This window comes from Galleria mellonella, unplaced genomic scaffold, assembly GCF_026898425.1.
Source record: "Galleria mellonella isolate WM207_F2 unplaced genomic scaffold, CSIRO_AGI_GalMel_v1 utg54, whole genome shotgun sequence".
Taxonomy (NCBI): domain Eukaryota; kingdom Metazoa; phylum Arthropoda; class Insecta; order Lepidoptera; family Pyralidae; genus Galleria; species Galleria mellonella.
In genome coordinates, this window is record NW_026442114.1 from 4,285,666 (window position 1) to 4,312,598 (window position 26,933).

At 40.7% G+C, this 26,933-nt stretch overlaps 2 protein-coding genes across 4 annotated transcripts; one reads left to right on the forward strand and one right to left on the reverse strand.

Moving 5' to 3' along the window:
* Positions 1-663: 663 nt before the first annotated feature.
* Positions 664-10,434, reverse strand: LOC113509824 (uncharacterized). Of its 3 annotated transcripts, none has more exons than XM_052898870.1 (9): positions 10,180-10,434; positions 9,260-9,386; positions 5,874-6,082; positions 5,058-5,704; positions 4,831-4,971; positions 4,719-4,751; positions 4,480-4,646; positions 3,727-3,954; positions 664-2,370 (listed from the first exon to the last, which is right to left on the reverse strand). In XM_052898870.1, the coding sequence occupies exons 2-9, from the start codon at positions 9,347-9,349 to the stop codon at positions 2,194-2,196; spliced, it is 1,692 nt and encodes a 563-aa protein (XP_052754830.1). In that variant the 5' UTR covers positions 9,350-9,386; positions 10,180-10,434; the 3' UTR covers positions 664-2,193. The 3 variants fall into 3 exon arrangements, with proteins under 3 accessions (XP_052754830.1, XP_052754828.1, XP_052754829.1); XM_052898868.1 differs by lacking the exon at positions 10,180-10,434 and adding an exon at positions 9,565-9,803; XM_052898869.1 differs by lacking the exons at positions 4,719-4,751; positions 10,180-10,434 and adding an exon at positions 9,565-9,800 and having other exon boundaries at positions 665-2,370.
* Positions 10,435-13,429: 2,995 nt separating this feature from the next.
* On the forward strand, positions 13,430-26,787 carry LOC113509788 (tetraspanin-1-like). Its single transcript, XM_052898859.1, has 4 exons — positions 13,430-13,683; positions 14,898-15,251; positions 15,619-15,843; positions 21,665-26,787. The coding sequence occupies exons 1-4, from the start codon at positions 13,618-13,620 to the stop codon at positions 21,905-21,907; spliced, it is 888 nt and encodes a 295-aa protein (XP_052754819.1). The 5' UTR covers positions 13,430-13,617; the 3' UTR covers positions 21,908-26,787.
* The last annotated feature ends 146 nt before the right edge of the window (positions 26,788-26,933 follow it).

Below are 26,933 nucleotides of genomic sequence, written 5' to 3' on the forward strand. Positions count from 1 at the left end.
TTCATTCTCATCTATCACCTTTCACTAGTGCTCCGCCAGCGTATCCCGTTAGCGCAGGCGGAGCTACATTTTCACCCATCAAAAAAAAAAGAAAACCATTTTATTATATTATTATCTCTTCTATTGTAGAATTAACTTTAGTGTATAAGTTAGTATTATATTGTTAGTGATGCGGACTACCAGTTCGATTGCTAACAATATACCTGTCAGGTCGACTTCCACGTGGCCCCCCTTGGAAACCATTGCGATAAATTCCAGGTGTATTTATCATGATGGGCTAACTAACCTGCCTTTTCATTCTCACCTATCATTACTCAGTGGTGCCTTGGGGGGAAGGGATTGTTAGTAATGAGGTTTAACAGGTCCATTGCTAGCAATACACCTAATTAGGTCGACATCCACGCGGTTCCTTCTGGAAACCATAGTGGTTAATTCTTGTTCAATTACTACGAGTCAACTGACCTGCCTTCATTCTCACCTGTCACCCTTCACTGGTGCCTCGTGAGCGTATATCGATAGCACATGCGGGGTTATCATTCCATCTTCACCAATTAAAAAAAAACACTCACTGATGCCCCGCCAGCCTATACCGTTGGTGCAGGCGGGGCTACCATTCCTTTATCATCTTTAAAAAAAAATAGAATTATGGAGAATAACAATACACTATAAAATGGAGAAAATAAAATGTATTTTCACTCTATTAAATTATTTGGTGACACAAAACAAAATAGATCTGACAAGATAAATTTGTATTAGTAATTACAAAGCATAAATTGCAAATTTATAAAATATAAAATTTCGACACTTGTCATCTATTTGTTGTAGAAGAATATAAGACATTGTACTCTTGACTATAATATGTAATAACATGATTTAAAGTTTCCGTAAAACTTAGGTGAAGAGATAGCGAGTTCATTATATATTTCAACTGCGCACAATTCATATGTCACCGTGCGGACACGGTTCACAATTCTTTATAAGAAATATAAATTGCACTACAACAACCTTTATTGTATATCTTTGCTCTCGAGTAGTCAAGTATATTATAATCTGTACTGTACACTATTTACAACCATGTACATGTGTTTATATCTTTACAAAAATACACTAAGTTTACTTCATATTGTACAATATTATGTTTATCAATAGGACGGTTTTCAATATTTGTTAAAATTTGATTTTTCATATACAAGCAGCCACCGGGCATAACAACAAATATATTCACTTGTCAGTATGGTGTCGTCAGGATTCATCTAAACAGGTAAAAAGCAATGTTCCTCTGTCCTGTTATTGTCCAGAAATAAAGGAGTCTTTGTAAGAATAATCTTGAGTTTGTATTTACACTGTACAAAATTAATTTTCAAACGTCTCTACATAATTTCTTTTATGGTGTGTGATAAATAGACAATACCTAAATACCACTGTGTCATGGTCTAATTGGTGATTACGTCATTATGGGTCAAGTGTGTGATCAATCCAGCCAACAGAACAGAAGAATAGAATAACTAGAACAGCCCGTGTTCTATGAAGAACATTGCACTGTCATAGGCCTTTAGATGCGATTACAGTGTATCCGCGCTTGTCTGTCGATTACATTCCAACATCTATATAGTAGTATAGAAATGTTAAATATATTTTCAACTTAAACTTTTTCGTGGTTACACCCAGTGGCGTATTTAAATATATGCATAGAATATTAATTTACAATACGGTAAGTATCTGGTTGCTAGCTATCCATTCATGACAATTAAAAAATATTAAAACATGACACTGAACACTGGGGTCGGTTTCAAGGAAGCCGAAGGGACAGGAAGTGGGTGGCAGTGGCGGCGGAGGTGGCTACGATTACCGACATCTAACGAACACATTTGACATTGATATTCACACGATTTCCAACAATGAACTTTTACATTACTTAGATAGTAATGTACGTAACACTCGCCCCCCAACGTTTCATCTCAAACATGACACCAATATGCCTACTACACAAGTAGTCAATCACATTAACTCAATTACTATATACAGGAATACTTTTTTTTTTTAACTTACAATCTATATTTACAAATATATTTTAAATAATAATTTGTATTTAAGAAATATGGAAACAAGATAGTTTCCACTGGAGCGTCAGCCAGCTGAACGCGTGGCCGTCCATCACTGGCAGTTGAATTGTCCTAACAGCGGGCAGCAGGCTCACCGCGGCGCGGGTGCTGCGGGTGCTGCGGGTGCTGCGGTTGCCGCGGGCGCGAGGTGTCCGTCGGCGGCGGCGGCGGCGCAGTAGCGGCGCTCGTCGGTGGACAGCAGCCGCAGCGAGAACGAGTTGAGCGACAGCGGCGCGCCCGGCACCACCTCCACGTTGCCCGCGTTCGCCTGCCGCCGCCACCCACCGTTATAGCACATTTTACACACTCCTCTATTGTCCGCGTCGTGGACACTGGTTAATGTTATTTTTATGAACGATACTCTGTTTTATTGTAACAATTTAATGAAAATATATACTAATTATTTTCTCTTGTTTTAGACAGAGAAAAAAATTGTAAAATATGTAATCAGAATCGACAACTGATGGGGAAAAAGGTTCTTGAGTGGCCACCCCATATGGGCAAACGCAGTGTATAACGAGCCACCATTACATAAAGTGACGACCTCAAATGCATTGCAGGGAGTCAGTGGATGCAAATAGTTCACATCTGTTCCTTATGGCAGTATATGGGGAAGGCCTATGTTCCAAAGTGGATGGTGGGGATGGTAATGATTATACTGTTACTGTTATACGCAAATGATAGCTGTGTGTTTGTATATATTACAGGTTAGTTGTGACGTGGACAAAAAGCAGAAAACAAAAAAGGTGCACTATACTATAGATCAAGAGCAGACTGCCTTTGCTACCGGAATTGGTAGCACTTTCAGCTTTCATAAAATAATAAAGTCCTGGCAGTCGCAACCTTTTAATGCTACTAGCGCAAAAAAGGAAAAATTGCAATGAAGCATTATACCAAGTATTATGTTTAGTGTAATAATAGCAAGTGAATATTTTACTTATGCCTCGCTGTGGAACGTTAAATATTAGGTCAGGTAATAATTACTTTCATATATTATGAATTGGAATTGATTGATATATAGACAGATATATTATTTGTACTATTCACAGCACATAAACAATAACAAACACAGATCGATATGCACAAGAAGAGAGAAAATATTAAAAAAAAGGGAAAAATATAAAAAGCTAAGATTTTTTGAGTAATTAGTATTGGCAAACGAGCAGAGTATTGTCATAAAAATGTAATTGTTGTTTATAAAATATTTTTTTTAATTTTTTTATTATATAATATATAACCAGCAGTATTTTTAAAGTCAACAGAATTAATTTCTGTAAATTTGTCTTAGGTTAGTGTTATAACACAATAATTTCGCTGTTTGTTTCTGTAAACAATTATTAATATATCTGCTCTATTTTGTCGTTGCCTTTGTCTTTGCCCTTAAACAGTTTAGCTCAAAAGAATATGTTTCAGTTTGAAGGGTTTATAGGACCCCGGCAGGGAAGATACACAGTGAGAAGTCATAACATTTTGCCCTTTGAAACAGCAACATACGAGGAGTATCGCGGGTGGAGGAGGGCAGGTTCACATGGATACGCGGCGTCTACCATTTTACATTTGGTGGAGTGGTGAGCCAAATATCGTTCCCGGGTATGTAGCAGACGAGGACAAGGCGGAGACTGACCATGAAGAGCGCGGAGAGGAAGAGGCCGGAGACGTCGTGCGGGTCCGCGGCGGCGGCCGCCAGCAGCTGCGTGAAGGGCGCGGCGCCGTCCGCGGCCGCCAGCCGCCGCAGCAGCCGCGCCGCCAGCCGCCGCACGTCCAGGCCGCGCGCCTCGCCCGCCGCCGCGCGCCGCACCACCGCCGCCTGCCACGCCTCGTCCGGCGCCGCCGCCTCGCCCCTAGGACGCAGCTGGTCGGCCCGCGGGGTAAACGAGGCAACCGGAAACCGAATACAGCTCGATAAAACAACAGCACTTTTACACTTCACCACTACCGATCCCTTTTTCCTGATTTGCAAAATTAAAATAATATTTTTTTTCTCAAACATGCTTGAAAATGTGAACATTATTTTGACAATCTTCTTCGAGATAAATCAAAATTGCCGTACTGGCCAAATACATGCAGGCAGCAGCTATTAAATTAAATTATTATTGTTCGTTATTCGTCATTGAACTTAAAAAATAAAATTGTGTTTTTGATTTCCGCCCATTGTTTGAGAAAAGTACTATATAAGCCTTGGCCACAACTTGGCATTGATGGACTCACATATGTGTGCCTCGGCTACGCCTCGGCCCACATTTGCACGTTTGTCCATCAATACCTCAGTTGCTGGCCACTGCAGTAATGTACTATTGCGATCCGAGGTGTGGAGCTGCTCGCCATGGTAAGTTTGTGTAGAAATGAAAAAACAATATTAAAGGTGCAGCGAGCTCACCGGCAGCGCGTCGTCGACTCGCGACGAGTCGGACTCGCCGAGCGAGCTCTGCTCGAAGAAGCCGTCGTCGTCGCTGTCGTCGCGCTCGGCCGCCCGCAGCGACGAGCGCCGCGCCGCCGCCGCCGCCTCGGCCTGCGTCGCCTCCGCCGCCGCCCAGCCCGGGAACCCTGCACGCACACCACTCTCATTACCACTCGCCCGGCCTCTCCGCACTAATCCAACTCTACTGACTCGCTCACCGCCGATATATGTGGAATCGAATCCATGGAAATCTGAAAGCACGATTTGTCAGCTTAGTAAGGTCGCAGAGGGGAGCACCGCTAACGAACGGACGGCCCGCGGGGCGCTCACCTGGACTGGGCGGCCGCGGCTCGTGCATGTCGAGCCGCCGCCGGACCGCGAGCACGTGCCGCCTGCGCATCTCGACCACCGCCGCCACCAGCGCGGGCTCCGGCGAGAACTCGCGCACGACGCGCAGCCGCCGCCGCACCTCTGCGGCGGACCACGAATACATATATGTAGTACACCGCTCCGAGGAAATTGTCGACGAGCGAGACAAATATACGAGCGAATACTACCTTTATTAATGAAAAGCTTCACCGACCCGATATCTTCGATTTTCAGGTCGCACTTTCTTTTTCGCTCCCTCTTGACCGAGACCGCGGCTAGTTCGACCTGCGGGGACTCGGCGACGTCGTGCGCCGCGACGGGTGGCGGCGACGGCGCGCACGGCATGAGCGGCGACGGAGGCGGGGACGCAGGCGGCGGCAGAGGTGGCGGCGACGGGCTGCAGCACAGCGGCGTCGAGCAGAGCGGCGGCGGCGGCGGCGGCGAGGGCTGCGCGGCGGCCTCGATGGCGGCCTGCAGCTCCATGAGCGGGATGGGGCGCAGCGAGGGTGCGTCGGCGGCGCAGTCCTCGAGCTCGTCGACGAGGCGGCCGGCGCGCAGGCGCCAGGCCACGTGGAAGTCGGCGAGCAGGCCGATGGGCTCGCGCGCGTAGTCTCGCAGCGGCGTGTCGGCGGCGGCCAGCTGGCGCGGCTCCAGCTCCACGTAGAGGCGCGGCAGCGTGGGCGGCGGCCGCGCCGGCCCGGGCTCGCGCCGCGCCGCCGCGCTCGCCTCCAGCGGCAGCGCCACGAACGCGCCGCCGCCGCCCGTCACCGACGCCCGCCGCTTTCGCTTGCCGCTAGGTGTCGCCGCCTCCTCGGTTGCCGTTCCCGTCGCTTCTCTGCAGACCGAGCGAAATATGTTAATATTTCTGATGTAGAAACACTTTTTTTCATTTTCTACTCACGCTCGTGTTTGACACGAGGAGACCACCGTTGGCACCTGAATTCATTTGCAGCAACGTAAAGTATGAGAAGCTATTGTGAACAGTATCTGTAGGCGTCACTCACTGCGTACTAGTTTGTAGGGAATCGCTGACATTGAGTACATGCTGGTAGAGGAAGTCGACCTTCCGTCCATAGACACTGGCGGAGTGCTGCAACAGCAGGGCCAGCTCTGCGAAGTTGGGCACGACGCAGGCGGATTCAGTGGGCTCGTCGTCGTGTTCTCCCGCCTCCAGCGCGTGCAGGCCCGCCTCCGTCAGGTATTCCTCCAACAACTAAGAGTATCATATACATGTAGTATGATAAAGATATCTTTACCATAACAAGTCACAAACAAAGTTTTATATTAAAAAAGCTTATGCAATAATCATAAAGTAATATAACCCAAGTGCCGTCTAAGATTAGTAATTCTTTCTTCGGAAACTCTGTAAGATTTTATGGCCTGGCCGACTGTGAGTTTTGAATATGCCTGAAAAAAAAAGGTTTAAATCTAGAATAATACGCATTGTTTGTAAACAGGCATATTACAGATTAGAGGAATTTATATATGATAATAATATATTATAGAAATGTGTACTTGTTCATATATTTTTCTTTTTCGATTGCTAATATTCTATTGACTAAAAATACTATTAACGAACAATAATTAAGTTCTTGTAATAACACTTCTTATATTTTGAACCGACTTTAAAAATAAGAAGCTTCTCAATCCAGAAGTATTTTCTATGTGGTTGTTACCTCATAACTGATGCATGGGCTGTGGGGCAGCACCAATGGCATCCTGAATATGATTGCAAGCAAGCTGGACTGCCCTTACATTGGTCACTGTTATGGTATCTCAAGTGGGATGCTTCAACAGTGATCAAATTTATTTATTATTTCTTTTTCTTTTATTTATATATTTTATTGTAAGATGTACTAACATTAGGTTAAGATTATGTTAGTTACACATTAGGCCATTGTAGCCTGTCATAATAAAGATTATTATTATTATTATAACTCTATTGTTCAAAATTAACCTTTTTACATACAATGACATTTGTAGTTTTTTATAGAAAAGAAAATTTATAAACAATTGAAATAGAAACAAAAATACATACAATACATCAAGCCAACAAACGGTAATTTCATTTACAATTAATATAATATAATTAATAAATAATAAAAATATATAACAAGAACCAGCATATTTTACAAACATCTATCATTCATAAACCATTTTGGAAGATTCTTTTTTTTATTTGAAAGGATATACTTGCAGTATTGTTAAATAGAAATTTTATCAAAATTCGTTCAATAGTTTAGAAATCAAAATAACTGGTTTTACCAAAATTGTTTTCTTTTTTGAAGACAATCTTAAATTCTTTTATAATACAGAATGCAACAATAGTCTCTTATTTCTACATAAAGAACACAGAGTACATAATGTAACTGCTATTGAGAAGCTCAGCATTTGAAAGGTTAACAGGCAGAGAGTACAATTTATTAATGATGTTTTATTACTCAATAAAGTTTAAACAAATAAACACTGCACTATTAGAGAAAAGGATTTTTTTTATTTTGTTTTTTATGCAGATTTTTAGAATGGCAAACAAGCTGACGGCCCACCTGATGGAAAGTAAAAGCGTCCATGATACCCCCCCCCCAACCGAAACACAGCCATGCAAACACATCTGCTCTATGGTAGAAACACAAATAGGACAGAGGTGCCCCAGCAAATAACTTTTGTACAAAGTCTCCCTCTGGAAATAGAATCACTGCCCGAGGTTTTTATATTATGAAAAGTACTTATGTGTGATAGATGGATCATCCCATTGAAAGTCAACTTAACTGAGACACATTAGGCAATATGGTATATTAATATCAAGCTGTAAAATAAACACAACATAATTTGTAACAGAATTCTAAAAAGAAAAAAAATTCTCTTTTGAGAAATATGCAGTTTATTTAATATTTAAGTTTGTACTTAAATAGACTAAGAAATATTGCCTTTTTATTTAAAGAGTAACTGGAGTGTAGCTAAAATGTTTATACAAATTCAAAACATAGAATTTGCATTTAATTCAAAATAGTTAATATAATATAAAAGCATTTATAATATTAACAAGAATATACTAATAGTCTCTAAATGCACCACATTGAGGCAGCATACCCAAGATACATATACATTTACACATGTTACAGATTTATATGAGCGTGCAAAGTTTACAGTTCTTAGAAGTAAGGATACAATAGAATGGGAAAAATACATACAGATATTGTATATGTACTTTTGTACAAGTACAGAGTCAGTGTAATGTGATTAATACAATAATATTAAAATACAGTACATGTTACTTATTCAAAGATACATAGTAGGCATATGTTTTTTTACATCATAATTTCTTTTTTTACCATTTATAAACAAATTTGGAAAAAATGTCTATTATTTAAAAGGGTGCACTTTCAAATAGATTGGTCCTACAGAAATGTCATCAATCAAAATTAGTTCAATACTTTAGGTTTCAAATTTGAATAACTATGTTCGCCATAAAAGCCAGTTTTTTTATTGAATTGATTACACATATTCCTACAGCTAGCGGCTATAAAGTTTACTTAGCTTAATGTTTATTCATCAAATTACACTGAAAAGTGCACTTTTGCTAATACCTATGTATATGCAAATTAGTTTTATTATTTCAATTCTTTCCAAATAAGTCATGAACTCTATTGTGACGGCAATAGAGTTCACGACTTAAAATCATATTATGTACAAGTCAATGACCTTTTCAAGTATAGTTGTTTTAACAAGTGCTCATAGTATAACGTTGAACTGCCACAGCTATCTCATATCATATTCTTATTAGTGAAATAGGACTAAAATTAGACTAATATGATAACAAATTCACTATCTATGCTGCAAGTCAAATATTTGCTTATGGTTAAGGCCACAATAACTATATTTGTATAGTTTCGGTAGCCTTTCATTATGTATAAAAATTTTTAGAATATAAAATTGCATACATTAATAATTCATCCATCAACACATCTTTCCTAGATACTAACAGTATATAGTATATTAATTTTTACTTCATCCAAATGACTAGGATATACTGTCTGACCAGGTTAAAATACAGCCTATGTCCTTCTGCATCTTTAATATTATGTGTATGCAGTTACTATACACACTAGGACTAGTAGAGCAGTTAGGGCACTAAGATATAACAGAAACTCACTTTCACATTTATAATATTGGTAAGGATTACAGTACACAATAATACCTTATATTAGATGGCATGTAAATAGTGCTTATGAACCTAGGTATTGTTTGCTACAATCACTTTGTCATCACTTATATAAAAACCAACTATTATCAAGGTCATTCCGTGTTTAACGTGGATAAAATAATGTTTTAAGGCCCAAAGATTGAGATGAGAGCAGGTGAAGTTTGTTAGATACGAGTAGATGCTTACCGCGCTGAGGTCCGTATCGAAGCTGCGGCGGACATCGCTGATGGGTTTCATTAACTCTGCTACTATCTCCTCGAGCCTTTGTGAATTCATGCTCCACCGTTTCTCTCGCTGGGAAATATCGTGATTTCTGAAAATAGCGTCCTCTTGTTGATAACATTACTGAAAAACGCGGGATCAGCAAAAGCATATAAAAATATAGTGGCGCGAAAGTGTCTGTCAACGACCCCGTTTTGATTTGCAAAACGAAATTGCCAATATATACTTTTTAGTTTCTGTATATACTTTAAAGAAATTCACGGAATTACCTCGGCCGTTCTTCGTAGTCGGCATCCATTTTACAAACATAAAATCTTGTGGTTATGATAAACGTAACAATAACGGTGGCCATTTATTTATGTTTTTGAGGGAGACATTCCATGTTCGCTGTCAAAACAATGTTCGCGCTCGGTGAAATTCATTGTTTGCGGTTGTGTAACTTCAGTGTCGTCTACATGGCAATGCCTTAGAAAAATTCTTCTTGCCATAAATAAATAATATGTTTAAAACATTTAAAAGAATATATTAATAATATATTAAAGGAATATATAATATTTTAAAAGAAATAGTTATCTATTCTTTCATCAACACCGAGTGTATTATCAAGAAGTATGATCTCCTTATTTTCTATAACAATATACACCGAGCAGTTTGCAAATTATTGCAAATTGCGATTATAAAAAAAATATTGCTTTTTAATTGCTGGATAATAATTTATTTCCTGCGACAAAAAGCACTAATTACGAATTGGCGGTAAAAGACGGAACTAAATCTTAATAGTAATTTTAGTCTTTAAATTGATCTACAGTGGCGCAGCATTAATAATATATTAATGTTTGACAGCAAATATCATATAATTTTTACAACGACAACGAGTCACTCACCTTACATACCCACTTAATTCTTATAACAATAAATACCGCGTAAACACTGTTCACACAATTCACAAACGATTGTTAAATTATGTTTTATAAGAAATGGGAATTAATGCGATCATAAATTATCATAGTTTACCTAAATGGTAAACTATGATAATTTACCTGGATTATTTCAGCGTTTCGACTAGGTCACAGCGGCCGTGGTCACGAATATACTGATGTAACATGTTTCTGCTTTCGTATGCAGAAACCTTCAGTATAGTGGCACAATTAATATGATATGCGACAATGAGTGGGTAGAAAAACATTTTTTTTGCCTCGGTACTCGAGACATGCAGCGCTATATTAATCTACTCGAGATCACAGCTGGTGTAACCTTGTCGAAACGTTGAGATAATTCAAGTAAATATGACATAGTTTACTTAAATGATCGCGTTAATTCCCATTACTTATAAAATATGAAAAATGCAGCGTGATTGTTTGTCAAAAATGGTATGACGTTGTACAAATGGTTCCTAATTGTGCAATGGGTCAAGTGCAATATTTTTCGACAGAGTCATTTGCGATCCATTGATAAAATACAAAACCAATAATAAATTAATAATCATTGTATCAGATGTTAACTGTCCACTGCTGAACATAGGCCTCCTCTATAATGGTTTTACCAGTAACTGCCAGAATTGGCAGGCGGGTTGACAACCAAAGTTAGTTTTTGGTGATGTTTTAAGACGTCGTTTCTACATACTCCTCGACTATTAAATTGCCTTAGTCGTCTTTTACGAGTAAGTTTAACGAGTAGTTTGTCTTCCTAATTTGCTCTGCTGGGCGGTAACAACAACTACAGCAAATACCTCCGTGTACTACACCAAATCCTTTTCCGTTCAGGCAGTGCGCCTATGGAACTCGCTGCCACTGTCTATACGGAGTGCTCAATCCTTGGCTTCGTTTAAACGACAAGTCAAATCACATTTTCTTTCACTGTAGTTACTCTTTTCCACTCCTTTGTAATTTTTGGACTAGATTTGTCATATTTCCTTGTGTGTGCTACGTATGTATTTATATGTGTATGTTTATGTATTTTGTATGTATGTATATGTGTGTATGTATATGTATATATATATAATGTGTGTGTGTGTGTGTGTATATATGTATATATATTGTTATAGTAAGTAGTTTAATAAATTATATGTATTTGATATTTTTGTGCATTACATGTTTTTGTATTTTATGCACAAAAATTATTAATTCCCTCTTGCGCCACCTGCCCTTTTCTATCTGTTCTCCTTTAACTAAAGGTTGTCTATAAGAGATTGCCCTAGCGATAAGACCGCCTTTTGTACCTTTATGTGTATATTTCAATCTGTATTTATGTTACTGTATTTCATTTGAATTATTCACTTGTCATTGTATATTTTTATTTATGGTGCAATAAAGAGTTAAATAAATACAGCAAATCTCGTGTAGTTTCGGCTTTCGCAGCTACCGTAAAACGGGGTTATTTTGGCAGATTTTGGGACATTTTTTATCTTCGCCAATAATCCACATGAAAAAATCTCATTGTAACAAACATTAATAAGGCTGTAAATACTGAAAATTTGAATGAAAAATATTGAGAAATATCTTATAAAAAAATTGTTTAGAGGCTGCCAAAGTAGGCAAACGTTTGGGGCAACTTTGGCAGGATATGTTTTTCGCTTAAAATGCAAGTAGACTGCTCTAAAAGTCTTCTTTGGCACCGTTTTAAATTTTAAATTGGATTTTGACAGTCTTTTTCAAATGTTATAATTTAGCTTTATTAAAACGACGTTTTTGTATAAAAATTAACCTTTTTATTCACCAGAGTTTACCAGAGGGACACTTTGTACAAAAGTCGATTGCTTGGGTACCTCTGTCCCATTTGTGTTTCTATCGTGAAGCAGTTGTGTTTGCATAGCTGTGTTCTGGTTTGAAGGGTGGGATATGGCGTGAATTTACAAGGTACAGAGGAATAACATCCGAGTCCTCAGGAATGGCAACACAAGAGGACCCCCCTTTGAAATGAAATGAATCATGGGCGAAACAGTGTACTCTGTTATGTCCATGATACTGCTCATGTCTCTAGGCGACGGTTAGCAATTTTCATCAGGTGGGCCGTCAGCTTGTTTACCATTCTAAGTTGTATAAAAAAAAAATTAAAATAATAAACCATTGCCTACAACACCATGCAAATATATAGAAAAAATTAAAAATCAACTCTGATTGTTAAGACCTGTAACAAGGAAAGGAACCTGAAAATCCGCGAAAAAAATAAAATAAAAGAAAAAGAACAAAGCAAATGACTCATGTGCCAAAGTTATCCCCGGTGCTAAAGTAACCCCGTTTTACGGTAATTATTCTATTTGGTGAAACTTCGCACTACATTTCGCAACGCATTGCACTTTTACTATACTTGTTTTCTTTCATATGATTTTCCTATTGTATATGCCAGGTTGTCTGTAAGAGATTGCTTTTAGCGATAAGGCCGCTTTTTGTATATACAAAAGGCGGCCTTATCTTATGCACTTATACAGAATGTGCATATGCACATTCTGTATAAATACTTCTTGTATACATCTTTATTGTGCGCAATAAAGAGTTTATTATTATTATTATGCCTTAAGAATGACAAGTAAATCAAAATAACTTTTGAAATTAAAATAAGGTCCTAAAGATAGTATTAGATCTTTCTGACTTCCTACTATCTTAACTGAGGTAAGTCAGTTCATTACACCGCAACTTTTACGAAATGGTGCTGTCATCAACTTTATTTGTTTACAAAATACCAATTTTGTATTTTTAACCAAAATGAAAATTTGTATTTACAAAATACTAACACTATATATAATAATTCATCAGAGGTTAATGCGCTCATAGGGCTCAATGATGCAAAGTGGGTGCTATAGTTTCAAAGTAGCCATCGCAGGAACACTTTAGTTATCTACTCAGTGCTCAAGATAAATTTTAATACTTCTATTTCAATGAAAAGAACAAAAGTGATCGACAGGGCTCTTTACTGATGCATAAACTGATGAAAAGCAATCATGTAGCACATTATTATTTTTTGTTTACTTTATTTTAGTTAAGAAAAAAACCTACGAAACAGACTTTATTACAGACTTCGAAGTTTTAGACTACACGCAACTATAGCCTTGACCGTCTATAGGTTATATTGTGGAGTAATGGTTCTTTGAGTTACGATGATAATGTACTCTGTTCTGTTCGTGTTTTATCTGTTCTTAAATCTGTAGTCCATCTGTCTATATTTATTTTTGTAACACGCATAGATTTTAAATTGATTTATTTACAAACAATATCCAGGACGCTGGTTGAATGACCATAAGAATACGGAAATTAAGAACATCTATAGCCTGCTATATAATTTTCTGATAAAATTTAACAACTCACCTATTATTTTGTGTTACCATAATGGGGATGTCGCGGTGTTACTCGTTGATGAAGTGTTTACTGATTCTGTTCAATATTATATTTTTGGTAAGTTTTTTCACATAAATTACTTCAGTAGTTTCCTAAATGATAAATAATTTTGTTTCTTATTATTTAAAAGAGTATAAAATAAAGCCTAATCATTGGTCAAATTTACTGACATGTCAATGTACTATTCATGTCTGTGCACCAAAATAGATTTTTTTTCTCTTAGGTGGTATTAAATAGGAATATTCGATTAATGCATGCACTAAAATGGATTTTTGTATAGTTTTGCAAATATGGTGAAATTTCGGTCAATAGGTTAGGTTTTTTATGTGATGAAAATGGAATCTCAATTCCTCTTTTGCTGTCGGTATACGTTGGTGGGTTATTGGTGAGCGATGATGGGTGCGGATGAAGTCATCATAAATTCATTAGGGAATAATAAGAATCTATTTCCAGTTTTTTTTAAGATTGTGTCAAATAATTCCACCCAGTATCCTTATTAATAGTATAAATTTTAGACTACAATAAGGTTGGGAAACATGGCACACCATATACCATATATTCTAATTTCTTGACTATCACAAGGAATGATATAACTGGCTCTCCAGTATTATGGCTATGTGGCTCCCAACATAATCATGGTAAATAATAATGAATAATAATATAAATAATAAAAAATCTGTGTTCACCTTACAAACTATCAACAGTAGTATCTATATATATATAATGCATTTATATTTCTTTATGCTTATTATGGTATGGTAAGGTGATCTTATTGCTGAAAACAATTTACAAAGGTTAACTGGTAGAGGATGCTGCTAGCATCAATGCGAATTTGGACTTAAGTCCACCTTTTGTACCATATTTTCTTTTGGTCAATAAAGTTATTCAATAAAAATAAGTAAATACTTGTGTAACAGTCTATCAACATTATCAATGTGGAATAGAGCCAGAAACAATGTTATGAGGATGACATTAAATTATGAGGATGACGGCCTGAAGACTTGAAAAAATTGAGTTTTGTTAAAACAAATTTACTTAATTAAAATGAAAAAAATACTATTTAAATTCCTATAATTAATTATAATAAAGTAACTGCTCAGTTTCAAGTGAGAACCATGAGTGATTTTCACAAGTCATCAAGTAGCCCAGCCTAATGGTGCACCATCGGCGACTATCTATCTAGGCGTTTACGTGATCTGGCTGCCATGGGCGAGGTGGATAGTAGTCCGCTACGTAACTGGTATGTAAGCGTGGTATGTGCGTGGGCGCAGGCCGTGGGCGGCGGCGCGTGCGGCGCGGCGTGCTGGGCGCTGTGGGACGGGCGCGCGGGCGAGGCGGCCGAGGGCCGCGCGGGGCTGTGCGCGCTGGCGGCGTGGGGCGCGGCGCTGGCGCTGGGCGCGGCCGCGGCGCTGGCGGGCGCGGCGCGCGGCTCGGCCAGCCTGCTGGCGGCCGCCTTCGCGCTGCTGGCGCTCAGCGCCGTGGCCGAGGCGGCCGCCGCCTGGTGGGGCGCCGCGCACCTGCCGCAGCTGCGCCGCGCGCTGCTGCGCCGCCTCGACCACACGCTGCGCCACGACTACGGCCGCCTGCACTCGCGCACGCAGATCCTCGACGCCATACAGCACGGGGTTCGTATCTTTGCCCTCTCCGCTCTCTCTCGCCTCTCTCGTTACATATGCATGACGAGGCTACAGCCTCGCTGGCGATGTAATATATTTGTGTATTTTGAGTTTGCTCTAAATATTGTTCAACCACTTGACCATGATTGAGAAACAAACACGTAAGCATACACACATGGAAATGTTCACGTTTATAAGTAAAATTATTCCTTGGGGCGTTTGCCAGTAGTTGCCACGCTTAGTGGGCTAATTTAGCGACCGCAGTTAGAGATGTTTTAAGAGGGACACTGCTGCCTATCCATCATCCTTCCTTAGTCGTCTCTTACGACCACACGACCAGGAGATGATTTGGCTATAATTATTATAAAATTGTTAGTTGGAGTGTTGCGGCACCGAAAGTATCCGAGACTGGCAGAACTCGGCGTGGTCGCGGGCTATGGTGGAGGCGGAGGCGGCGCAGCACGGCGCGGGCGGCGTGGACGGCGCGAGTGGCGCCCCGCTGTCGGCGGCGCGAACTGACGACACGCTGGACCTGTCGGTGAGCGCGCCCAGTACTTACTACTGGGTGCCGGCTTCCTGCTGCGTAGCCAGCGCCTCCGAGGTATGTTGCATTTGAAATTTGATGATACAATAACCTTTCATATGTGTTATTTTTTTATTAAAATATGTCTCGAAGTTTGGTGTTTCTCTTCACAAAGGCATCCTTTAACTACTTCCATTGCTTTCTATCTTTTACAACTCTTCTCCAATTGTAACCTACAGTTTGTTTAAGTTCATCTTTTGCATTGTCGACCTCTATTTCCTTTTCCGTTTCTAGGGTAGCATTCAGTTAAGATTTTACTCCATTTATCATGAGGCCTTCATAGCATATGCCACTTCCATCTCTATTTCATTTGGTTTTTCTCAGTGAGAATGTCAGTCACACCTCTCCTCGACCTTATATGTTTCTTTGACTGTCTAGATTCTTAATTTCCAGCATGCTTCTCTCCATAGCTTTCTGACAATATTTTAGCGTATCTTCGTTATGTTTAGAAAGTGCCCGAATTTCGCAACCACAAGTAAGGCATGGGAGGATACAAGAGTTTGCATTTAAATTTTTTTTATTGAAGTCTGTTGCTTTCATTATCTTTTTCAGTGATCAAAATATATCCTATCTATTGGTTATTCTTCTTTTGATTTCTTTAGTAGATAAGATATATTATTTGTTCCAGATATATTTCCACATATTCCAGAGGTTGGTTATTGATTTTTATTTTGTTTTGGGTTGAATTTGATAGAATCTTAGTTTTGCTTGCCAACTTCATTCATCAATTGCCAACCCAAGCTTCTCATTTTCTTTGTTTCGATCTTGGATTATTTTTTCAAGTTTGAGGGGGTTTTATTCGAATAAGATAATGTTATCTGCTATTTGTAGATGATGCAAATCTTTTTCCATCTAATCCAAATTCGTCCAATTCTAGTTTTCAGAATATGTTTTCGAGTATTGCAGAAAACAGCTTGGGAGACAGTGGGTCTCCTTGCCTGACACTTCTTTTAATTTTTAACGCTTCTCCTAGAAATTCCATTTGTATCTTTGCTTTACAGTTTGAATATACTTTTTCAATGATGTTTATATAAACTTTCAATATTCCTTGTTTTTCTAAGCTTTCCCATATTGTTTCATGTTTAATATTCATAGGTATTTTGATGCGTAACATGACTATTCTCTCTATCACTGCGATGAAATCTTCTATGAATTTATTTAACTATGAAACCCACACTCTTCTGATCTCGGATTTCCCTATTATCGTATTATATATTCTTCATGTTCTTCGATTGACTGTCCTGGCCTACGTACTTCGCTTAGTGCCAATATATTTTATTATAGGCCTTTCAATGCTACTTCAAGTACCCACTATCAGTGATTCTGGTGTTCTTGAAGTCCTAATATTAAGAGTTGACATGTGTATTTTATGATTTTTTGCTAGAGGGTGGGTATTGGTCTAATTATTCCGCGGCGATCACCCGTTGTGAAAGGTTTTTTGATTAGGTTGTTTTTGGTAATTTGTTTTCTGTATTTGTTTTGTTTTTCTGGTTTCTACTGTTGTTGTTTTAATAGGTTTCATAAATGTCTTGGTTAGTTTTTTGAGCTTTTTGAAGTTTTAAGATATTATAGTGATAAGTGATGGTCGAATAGTAAGTAGTCAATGAGGCAAGTATAGGTGTTTAACTATGTGTTGCTGGATATTTTCTTATTGCTTGTTGATAGTTTTTGGACGCTCTGCGTGTTATTCGCGATGCGTATCTTCTATGACGATTTGTGGCGATGTTCATTTTTATAGATTTTTTTTTATGAAATATGAAATGGTAAATGAGTGGACGGGTCACTCGACAGGAAGGGATGATCGTCACTCATAGATATGAGCGATGCTATGGGTGGATACTACGGTATATTTTGACGTTTCGATATTCACGGTTATTTCCGTGTGTCTTTATTCTTAGGGCTTAATTTTTGTGTTTTAGAATTTTGTCGTAACTCTCTATCGTTCAAGTCGAAATACGGCTGCGCGACGTTCTGTGGAGGGCGGTCGCCACTTCGTCTAGTTTACTGTAAGCAGGTTTTTTTTAATGGATGATATTGCAATGGTAAGCTCGCCCGCGCTAACGGTATACACTGGCGAGGTACAAGAGAGGTAGGGCACAGCGGGACTCTCGCTCATAAACGGAACCGCCCGCCTGGGGAAGGACCTCTACCTTGCAGAAGTTCGCAGCCAAACAACGCTGTTTTTATAGCGTTGTGTTCCTGCGGTGAGTAAGGTATCCAGTTCCATCTTGGGGAGGGGTTGTGCCGATATCGGAGGGACCAGCGTGTTTTAATACTGTCTTTGTGCTGGGCAGACGCGAAGTGCTGACGCGGCGTTCAGGGAGACCCGGTGAAACGGTTGCTCGCTGGCCGCCCGCAGGTTGTTTGGTTCCCGAACCCAGGGATTACCTAATCTCCGCCCTGGGAGGCTGAACCGCCGCCTGTGCATAATCCCTGGTGTGGTAGTCGTGCCGGAGGAGGAGACCGGAGTGGACCCGGCTACTACATCAGTGGGGGGACCGGGGGCCCTTCCGGCCGCCGCGTCGGCAATTTGCACAACCTGTTTAGCGCAGGGACGGAGTGGACACCACTTTGTTCCTTTGATATCGGCACAATCTTTCCCTATTAACCTCCAAATAACCTAACACTTTATGGCCAGATCTAAAAAAAATAGACGTTACACAGCGGCACCCTCATCCACATTTAAAGTGGACTTCTGCAATATCAGAGGTATTCATTCTAACATCAACGCAATTCACTGTCATCTCGAAACTGCGAAGCCGACTCTGTTATTCCTCACCGAGACGCAGATATCATGTCCGGCTGATACATCTTATTTACTATACCCCGGTTACAAACTCGAACATAAATTTGCTCGTCATGCCGGGGTATGTATGTATATCCGGACGGATGTCTGTTACCGCCGTCTCCATGGCCTTGAAGACAGAGACCTGTCAGTATTATGGATACGTGTGGATTACGGGAGCCACACTCGTATTTACGCGTGCCTTTACAGGTCTCACAGCGGTGATCTGGACACTTTCCGTCTTTTTGAGCACCTGCAAACGACGATTGATAAGGTTCTCGAGCAGTATCCTTCTGCGGAGTTAGTGATACTTGGAGACTTTAATGCTCACCACTCCGAGTGGCTTTGTTCTCGGTCCACTGACTGTGCGGGAAAAGCTGCTCATGAATTTGCTCTGACCTATGGATTCTCTCAGCTGGTTCATTCTCCAACGAGAATACCAGATATAGAGAACCATACAAGCTCCTTGCTGGACCTTCTGCTGACAACACACCCGGATGGATACACCGTCAGAGTGGATGCGCCAATTGGCTCATCCGACCATTGTCTTATCCGGGCTGATGTCCCCAACACTCGACCTGATCCACCCCGTCCTATTGGACGACGTCGCGTGTGGCACTATAAGTCAGCAGACTGGGATGGATTGCGAGAATTTTATGCATCGTACCCGTGGAAGCAGCTCTGTTTTGCATCACATGATCCTAACGACTGCGCAATTGCCGTTAGCGAGGCTATCATTGATGGTATGAAGCTATTTATCCCCAACCCGCTAGTGGCAATGGGATCGAAGAAGCGTCCGTGGTTTAACCGGTCTTGTAAGAAAGCCAGATTTGCTCAGCAAGCTGCATACAAGGCTTGGACTACGGCTCGCACTAACTCTGATCCTGGAATCAGTGATGCAAAGCGGAAATTAAATGCTGCTTCGAGGTACAGTAAGAGAGTAATTGCCAGAGCCAAATTTGAATTTGTGGGCAGAATTGGTAGGCGACTATCAAGCCTTCCTTCTGGTAACCGTGCTTTCTGGTCGCTTGCTAAAGCTGCCCAAGGAAACTTTTGTCAGTCGTCTTTTCCACCACTTCGGAAACCGAATGGTAACTTGGCCTACAGTGCTAAAAAGAAAGCCGACTTATTTGGCATTCTCTTTGCCTCTAACTCGACTATGGACGAAGGTAATTCTGTACCACCTACCATCTTGTGTTGCGGAAGCTCCATGCCGGAAATTACTATAACACAATGTAAAGTCCGGCGGGAGTTACTATCCTTAGATGTTCATAAGTCGAGTGAGCCAGACGGTATACCGGCAGTGGTCCTGAAGCAGTGTGCTCCGGAATTGTGTCCTGTATTAACGCGTCTCTTCACGATCTCGTACTCCACAGGGCAATTTCCTTCGACATGGAAGACCACCCTTGTACATCCTGTACCTAAAAAGGGCGATAAGTCGGACCCCTCAAATTACAGACCGATTGCGATCGCTTCCCTTCTCTCTAATGTGATGGAGCGAATATTTAACGCACAGCTGTTAAAATACCTCGAGGATCACGATTTATTGAGTGACCGCCAATATGGCTTTCGCCATAGTCGCTCAACTGGTGACCTCTTGGTATATCTTACGCACCGATGGGCATCAGCCATTGAGAGTCAAGGTGAGGCGCTCGCTGTCGGTCTTGATATTGCAAAGGCATTTGACCGGGTCTGGCATCGGGGTCTTCTATCGAAATTGCCCTACTATGGACTTCCCGACAGCCTCTGTAAATGGGTCGCCAGTTTTTTATCCGGCAGACGTAAAAAAACCGTTGTAGATGGTTGCTGCTCCGATAGCATGGATATTAACGCTGGCGTCCAGCAGGGCTCTGTGCTGTCCCCAACGCTGTTTCTACTGCATATTAATGATATGTTAACCTTCGGTAGCATTCATTGTTATGCGGATGACAGCACCGGGGATGCCCTTTATACGGGTCGTACCAATGTCTCCCGTTCCATCGTGGAGAACAATCGTGAACAGCTTGTGTCTGAAATCGAGAGAACACTAACTGGAGTCTCTGATTGGGGACGACAAAACTTGGTCCAATTTAACCCCTCTAAGACACAAGCTTGCGCGTTCACCGCTAAGAGAACCCCATTTGCTGTGGCCCCACAGTTCCAAGGCACGTCTCTTAATATCTCTAAAAGCATTGGGATCCTTGGTGTCGACATTTCTAGTGACGTACAGTTCCGTGGCCACCTCGAAGATAAGGTGAAGCTGGCATCCAAAAAACTCGGTGTGCTTAATAGAGCGAAGCATTACTCCACGCCGGATCAGCGATTAATGCTTTACAAATCGCAAATCCGGCCCCATATGGAGTATTGCTGTCACTTATGGGCGGGAGCACCTCGATACCAGCTTGAACCCTTCGACTCAGTGCAACGACGAGCTATGAGAATTGTCGATGATCCCATGCTTGCAAGCGGTATTGAACCCTTAAGTCTTAGGAGAGATTTTGCCTCACTCTGCGTGTTCTACCGCTTATACAACGGATTGTGCTCAGAGGAATTATTCAGTATGATGCCTACGGCCACTTTCTATCATCGTACGGCTCGCCATCGACAGGGAGTTCACCCTCATACCTTACAGCTTAAATGGTCGCGTACAACGCGGTTTCAGAGATGCTTTCTCCCACGAACACTCAGGTTATGGAATGAGCTCCCTGCCGAGGTTTTCCCGAGAGACTACAGCATGGGGTTCTTCATGGGGTAAAGAGGTTTCTTCAGGGTCGGCAACGCGCGCGTAATACCTCTGGTATTGCAGGCGTTTATAGGCTACGGTAACCGCTTACCATCAGGTGGGCCGTATGCTTGTTTGCCACCTCAGTGGTATAAAAAAAAAAACCAGTGAGATATTATTGGGGAAGGCGTAAAGGCAGGTCAGGTAGCCCATCGTGACAAATTCAATGATAACTTGGTCACGATAGTTTCTTGGGGAGATCGATCTAATAGGGTATATTTATAACAATCGAGAAAAAAATCTCTATTACTGTACAATGTAAGCGGGTGGGACGTAATGCGAGAGTGATGCAGGCGTGCGCGGGCCCGGTGCGCGTGGCGGCGGCTGCCGGCGCGGCGGGCGCGGCTGGTGCTGGTGGCGGCGGCGCGGCGCTGGCGGGCGCGGCGTGCGGCGCGCGCGCGCTGGCGGCGCTGGCGGCGGCGGCGCGCGCGCCGCTGGCGGCGGGCGGCGCGCTGCTGGCGGCGCACGCGCTGGCGCTGCTGCTGGCGCTCGCGCTGTGCCTGCGCGCCGACCCCGCGCGCCGCTACAAGGCCTAGGCCGCCCGCTGCCCCCGCACGCTGTCCATGCCTCGATCCAGCTGTACGAGTTTCTCCTCCCACTTTGGCCGAGGCGAGTCTTTCTGAAAAAAAAAATACTCGTTTGCCATTATTCAGTACGTCTCTCTCCACCGACCCTCCCCTGCCCGGCCGTACACGTTCAGTATTACGTAGAGTGCATTTAGTAGCCCACAAATATTTGTGTTTAGTAACTGTGAGTCGAGTGTCAAGTTTGACGGGCGAGCGAGGGCCGGGCGCCACCGGCGACCTCGTCGCCGACCTAGCGTTAAGGCCGTAACCAAATGTGTGTTAGATGTAAGTTTATACTTCTATTATTTTAATTCTTTTTTTTTATTTTTGTACAATTTCAACAAACGAGCGGTCAGTATTTTTATATCCAAATATCTGCACCCCAATTTTCCAAAATGTATACATTATTTTTAATTCTCATAAATATATTTGTATCTTATAAAATTTTACCATAAGCATAAATAAATAAAAAGTACGCTACTTAAATAGCACATTACAAATTAGGTATGAATATATATCAAATTATTTATTTTTCTCAAACATGCTTGGAAATTAGAGCATTATTTTGACAATCTTCTTGTTGGCAAAAGTTGTATGAAAATACATATCTGTCGTGTTTTAAAGCCAGATAAATTACTAAGTAAACTCATATCTGTCCTGTAATTTAAAAATGGAATGACCTTTTACTTCGAAACATGGCTACCAAGGAGGTAACTAATACAAAGTTTTATTTAAATTTCGAACTGGCTTGCAAATAGAAAGCTGTTTATTGAAAAAAAAACTAATTAACATTATGGCGCGTGAAAAATTATTATTGTTCGTTATTTCTTCATTTAACTTAAAAAATAAAATTGTGTTTTTGATTTCCGCGCATTGTTTGAGAAAAGTACTATACAAGCCTTGGTCACAACTAGGCATTGATAGACTCACGTATGTGTGCCTCGGCTACGCCTCGGCCTACATTTGCACGTTCGTCCATCAATACCTCAGTTGTTGGCCGCTGCAGTAATATACTATTATCAGAAATAAACTACACAAAAATCGTTTACATGGACACATTTGTCCCACTTGTGTTTCTGCCACCAAACAACTGGAAGTTACTACTGTTAGCACCTCCGGTTCTCTAGAATAACAACGCACGAGGTGTGCAGTGAGTGCCACAGTGCAATCTGTAATATCTATGGCGCTGTTCATGATTATAGACGATAGTTCCTACGATCCAGTAGATGGATCGCTAGTTAGTCATTCACTATCTCATAAAAATATAATTATGATTTTGTCACATTTCGTAGGAAAAATACTTACATGTTTACCTTTTTTTTATACAAGTTTAAATGGCAAACAAGCTGACGGCCCACCTGATGGATAGTAGTAACCGTCGCCTTTAGATATGAACAGTATTATGGACATAACAGAATATACTATGTCGCCCATGCCACATTGCCATCCTTGATGACTAAGGTGGTATGCCTCTGCACCCTGTAATTTCATTGCCTCATTATTTAAACCAAAATACGGCCATGCAAACAGAACTACTTTTACATCAGAAACACGAATGGGACAGAAGTACCCAAACAGATGTCATTTGTACAGTCTCCCTGTGGTAAACTATAATATTATTTATTCTTATGGTATTATATTATAAAATGGTGGAGCAGTTGATACGTGCATGTTAAAACTGAAGCATATCTCTGTGTACCTAGTTAGCGTATGTTATGTATCGTATGTCGTCGAGTTGTTTGTTTGTCGATGCGTGGCCGCCCGGGGAGCCGGGCGCCGCTGATCTGCTGTATATAAGACTGTGTACTCTAACGGTACTCGAATAGTATAATACTCCGACGTAACACACGGCGATCAAAGTAAGGTACGGCGGCGGCCGTGACGCCCACCTGTCCAGTCGATGCTTCGTTACGAGCACAGTGCGACCATTTGTGTCGAATAGTCACGTTTTTATTATATTTTATATCTTGTAACTAACTCTTCATCATCATTAACTGTCCACTGCTGCGTAGGCCTCCACTTATTAGGGGGTTTAGCCAGTAGTTGCCATACCTGGCAGGCGGGTTGACAACCGCAGTTAGGCTTTGGTGATGTTGAAGAGGGACGCCGCTGTCCATCCCTCGACCGTTCAGTTGTAAATTAACTGTTAAAAGTACAAAATTATTACGTAAGCTTTCGATTTTTTACTATAGCTAAGACGTCGCTATGGTCATGTTCATACTTTGATCGCCGTGTACGTACGTTTGGTTGGTCGCGTGTACCTACCTCGTGCCGTGTGTGCGTCGTGTCCCCGCCCCCCCACTCGCAGGGCTCCTGCTGTGTCTAATGGATTTATACTCAAATACTTTTAATGAAGCAAGCCGCTGAACAAATTATATCATATTATACTATTTTGTGAGGCAGCTCGCAGCACTTATCGTTACATAGTACAAACACTACAATTGTTTTATATTGTACACGCTCTCTAGTCGTAATGTAATTATTGTGAAGTGTGTATGTGTGCGTGTGTAGGGGGGAGGGGTGGGGGAACACCTGCGCGCACGCCGCCGCCTCTCACTGCCATGTTTGAGCATTTATTGACTTAAGACTGATTTACTTTCCACTTTTTTTTCCTATTTAAATATAATTCCCGAATATTTTACGTTGTAACAGAGTACAAATAATTTAGTGAGTAACGTGTTATTTTCATAATAATATTATTTGATTGTTATTTCTAACGAGCTGTCCGTATAGTTTAGTCGTGGACTGATTCTCCTAGGTGTAGTACTAACCGATCGCCGGCCGCTCGGAACTGAGCAGTAGCCACGTGGCGGCACGTGACACCACCCTTACATACTGTGTAGACTCCATGTAGTGAAGTTTAAGGGATGTAGGAGGGTTTTATTACTTCAGTTTTTCATTATGTCACATAGATTTGTTTACCCGCCAGTTGTCGTGTAATTTGACGGTTTATGACGGTAGTAGAATACATGTCTATGTGTTGGGCAATAAAATGACAATTGTTTTTCTGAGATACATGGGTAATAAGGTAAATCAGCCAAAGTAATGTTGACATATGAAAGATTTTGTGATGTAAAGTTTACACTGTGTGCTCTGCAATGGATGTTTTTCTCGCGATATACCGTACTTACACATAGAGTAATCACGGCCAGCTTAAATAAGATATTTGAAGATGTAAAATGTAGTATGATCTGAGTTTTCTAAAAGTTTTAGCCACTCGCATGGCGTGTCGTACAATAGATATGTACTTACAGAGTGCATAACAAAGTACAAAATCGAGTGTACCAATTGCCTGGTTGTGTACTGCACGCTGATAGTATCAGTATCTATAATAAAAAAGGTAAACTAAAAAAACAAACGATATTTTACGAGTGTCGTGACGGATCAGTTTGCTTATTAACACCTGGATGGTGTATGGCCATATTAAAACAGTTGTGTTAAACATTATCATCTGCCTGACAAAGTTATTGGTCACCTTGACACAGTTTGATGCAAAAATAAGTTTATTTATTTTATTTTTTACGCAACAAAAAAAAATATGGGTAATACTTTTCGGTTTATACTTATGTGTCTGTTACGTCCACTCTTCATTTGTAACGTATGATTTAAATATGATGGATTATAATAAACAGAATTGTTATGGGTTTGTAAACGGTCAAGCGATTCGAGTTAAACACACGTCTTTTGTCTTTTTATGATAAAGATGTATCGCGTCCGTCTTTGGACTACTAGCGCCAATATCGTTATAGTCATAGAATACTGACCAATCTTTAGATAGATAGATAATTTATTTGCATTACTTACAGCACACAAATTACAACATATATATACAAAAAAAAAGCGAGATAACATAAATGATAAAAAAAAACACATAGCTAAATACAATTTTCGTTTGTGCGTGTGCCATAGCAATACAAAATGGCCACAACTCAGTTTATTGCTTCGCCCTTAAAAGAGCAAAGCACTGATATTCTGTTGCGGCCAAAGGGAATAGGGTGACAATAAAACAATACTACCAGATTATCTATACAGTAAAAGATAGATATACAGTAAACAGACATATTTGACAGTTTATCTAGCAGACAAATGGAACATAGAGGTAACTTGCTGGAATGTCTAACTTTTGCCTCTCAATTAAGAATTTTTGGAAATTAATTTTGAAATTGGACTTATTGGACTTTATATGTAATATTCGGCAGATCCGTCAGTATTCTACGAGTATGACGATATGTAAGTAGTTGTTTAAGATCAACTAGATCGTGTATAGAGCCCATTAGATTAGTTTTGATCATGGCAGTTCTCTATACTACATGTCGAGAATACAAAATAAATATGAGCCGATGAAAACTTTCTATTTAATTCCATTTGATTACAAATAGTGTCGTCACGGGTTCGCCACGAATGGTTACTCCGTCTGCGGCCGGCGGTAGTGTATTGATGTGCTTTTTATATCTAATTATATTACTTTTAAGTTTTTTTTTTTTATAATAAGCGGACTGCGACGCAAGCTCTTTATATATTAAGTATGGTAACTCAGGAGTTTGGACTTTCTTTTCAACGGGTCGTTCCAACTCTGAATAATTGCACTGACCCCGAGCTCTCTAATAGATGTAGTTATTGTAAATGTGTGACATGATGTTTTAGCGCATTACAATTTTGTAGGCCCTTCATGTCAGATGTCGTGACGTAACGTGACGTGGCGTGACGTGCCGTGCCGTGCCGTCTAGAGTCTTGGTAAGAGCGTGCGTCGCGGTGCGCGGTCGTCGCGGTGCCATAGTATAGACTTAGTCGGTCACATATTATTTATGTCGTTTTTTGAACACTAATAAATGTACTTATTATAAAATGAATTATGTGTTTTATTTATTATAATCTATTTAATATCTCAACAGTGTCCATACTGAGGCGTGGACGCTGAAATTGTATTTCTGGATGAAAGTACTCTGATAGCGAACTAAAACGCATTCTTATTAGGCTGTTGCTAAAAATGTTATTT

What these genes read in the sequence shown, in the direction of transcription:
- LOC113509824 (XM_052898868.1), bottom strand. Translation starts at nt 9,647, where the DNA reads ATGGCCACCGTTATTGTTACGTTTATCATAACCACAAGATTTTATGTT. An exon ending in GAAGCTTTTCATTAATAAAG is followed by an intron (nt 4,972 to 5,057) that starts GTAGTATTCGCT and finishes GGTCCGCCGCAG; the next exon opens with AGGTGCGGCGGCGGCTGCGC. An exon ending in TCCTCTCCGCGCTCTTCATG is followed by an intron (nt 2,371 to 3,726) that starts GTCAGTCTCCGC and finishes TGGCGGCGGCAG; the next exon opens with GCGAACGCGGGCAACGTGGA.
- LOC113509788 (XM_052898859.1), top strand. Translation starts at nt 13,618, where the DNA reads ATGGGGATGTCGCGGTGTTACTCGTTGATGAAGTGTTTACTGATTCTG. An exon ending in TGTTCAATATTATATTTTTG is followed by an intron (nt 13,684 to 14,897) that starts GTAAGTTTTTTC and finishes GCGTGGGCGCAG; the next exon opens with GCCGTGGGCGGCGGCGCGTG. An exon ending in TCGACGCCATACAGCACGGG is followed by an intron (nt 15,252 to 15,618) that starts GTTCGTATCTTT and finishes TAAAATTGTTAG; the next exon opens with TTGGAGTGTTGCGGCACCGA.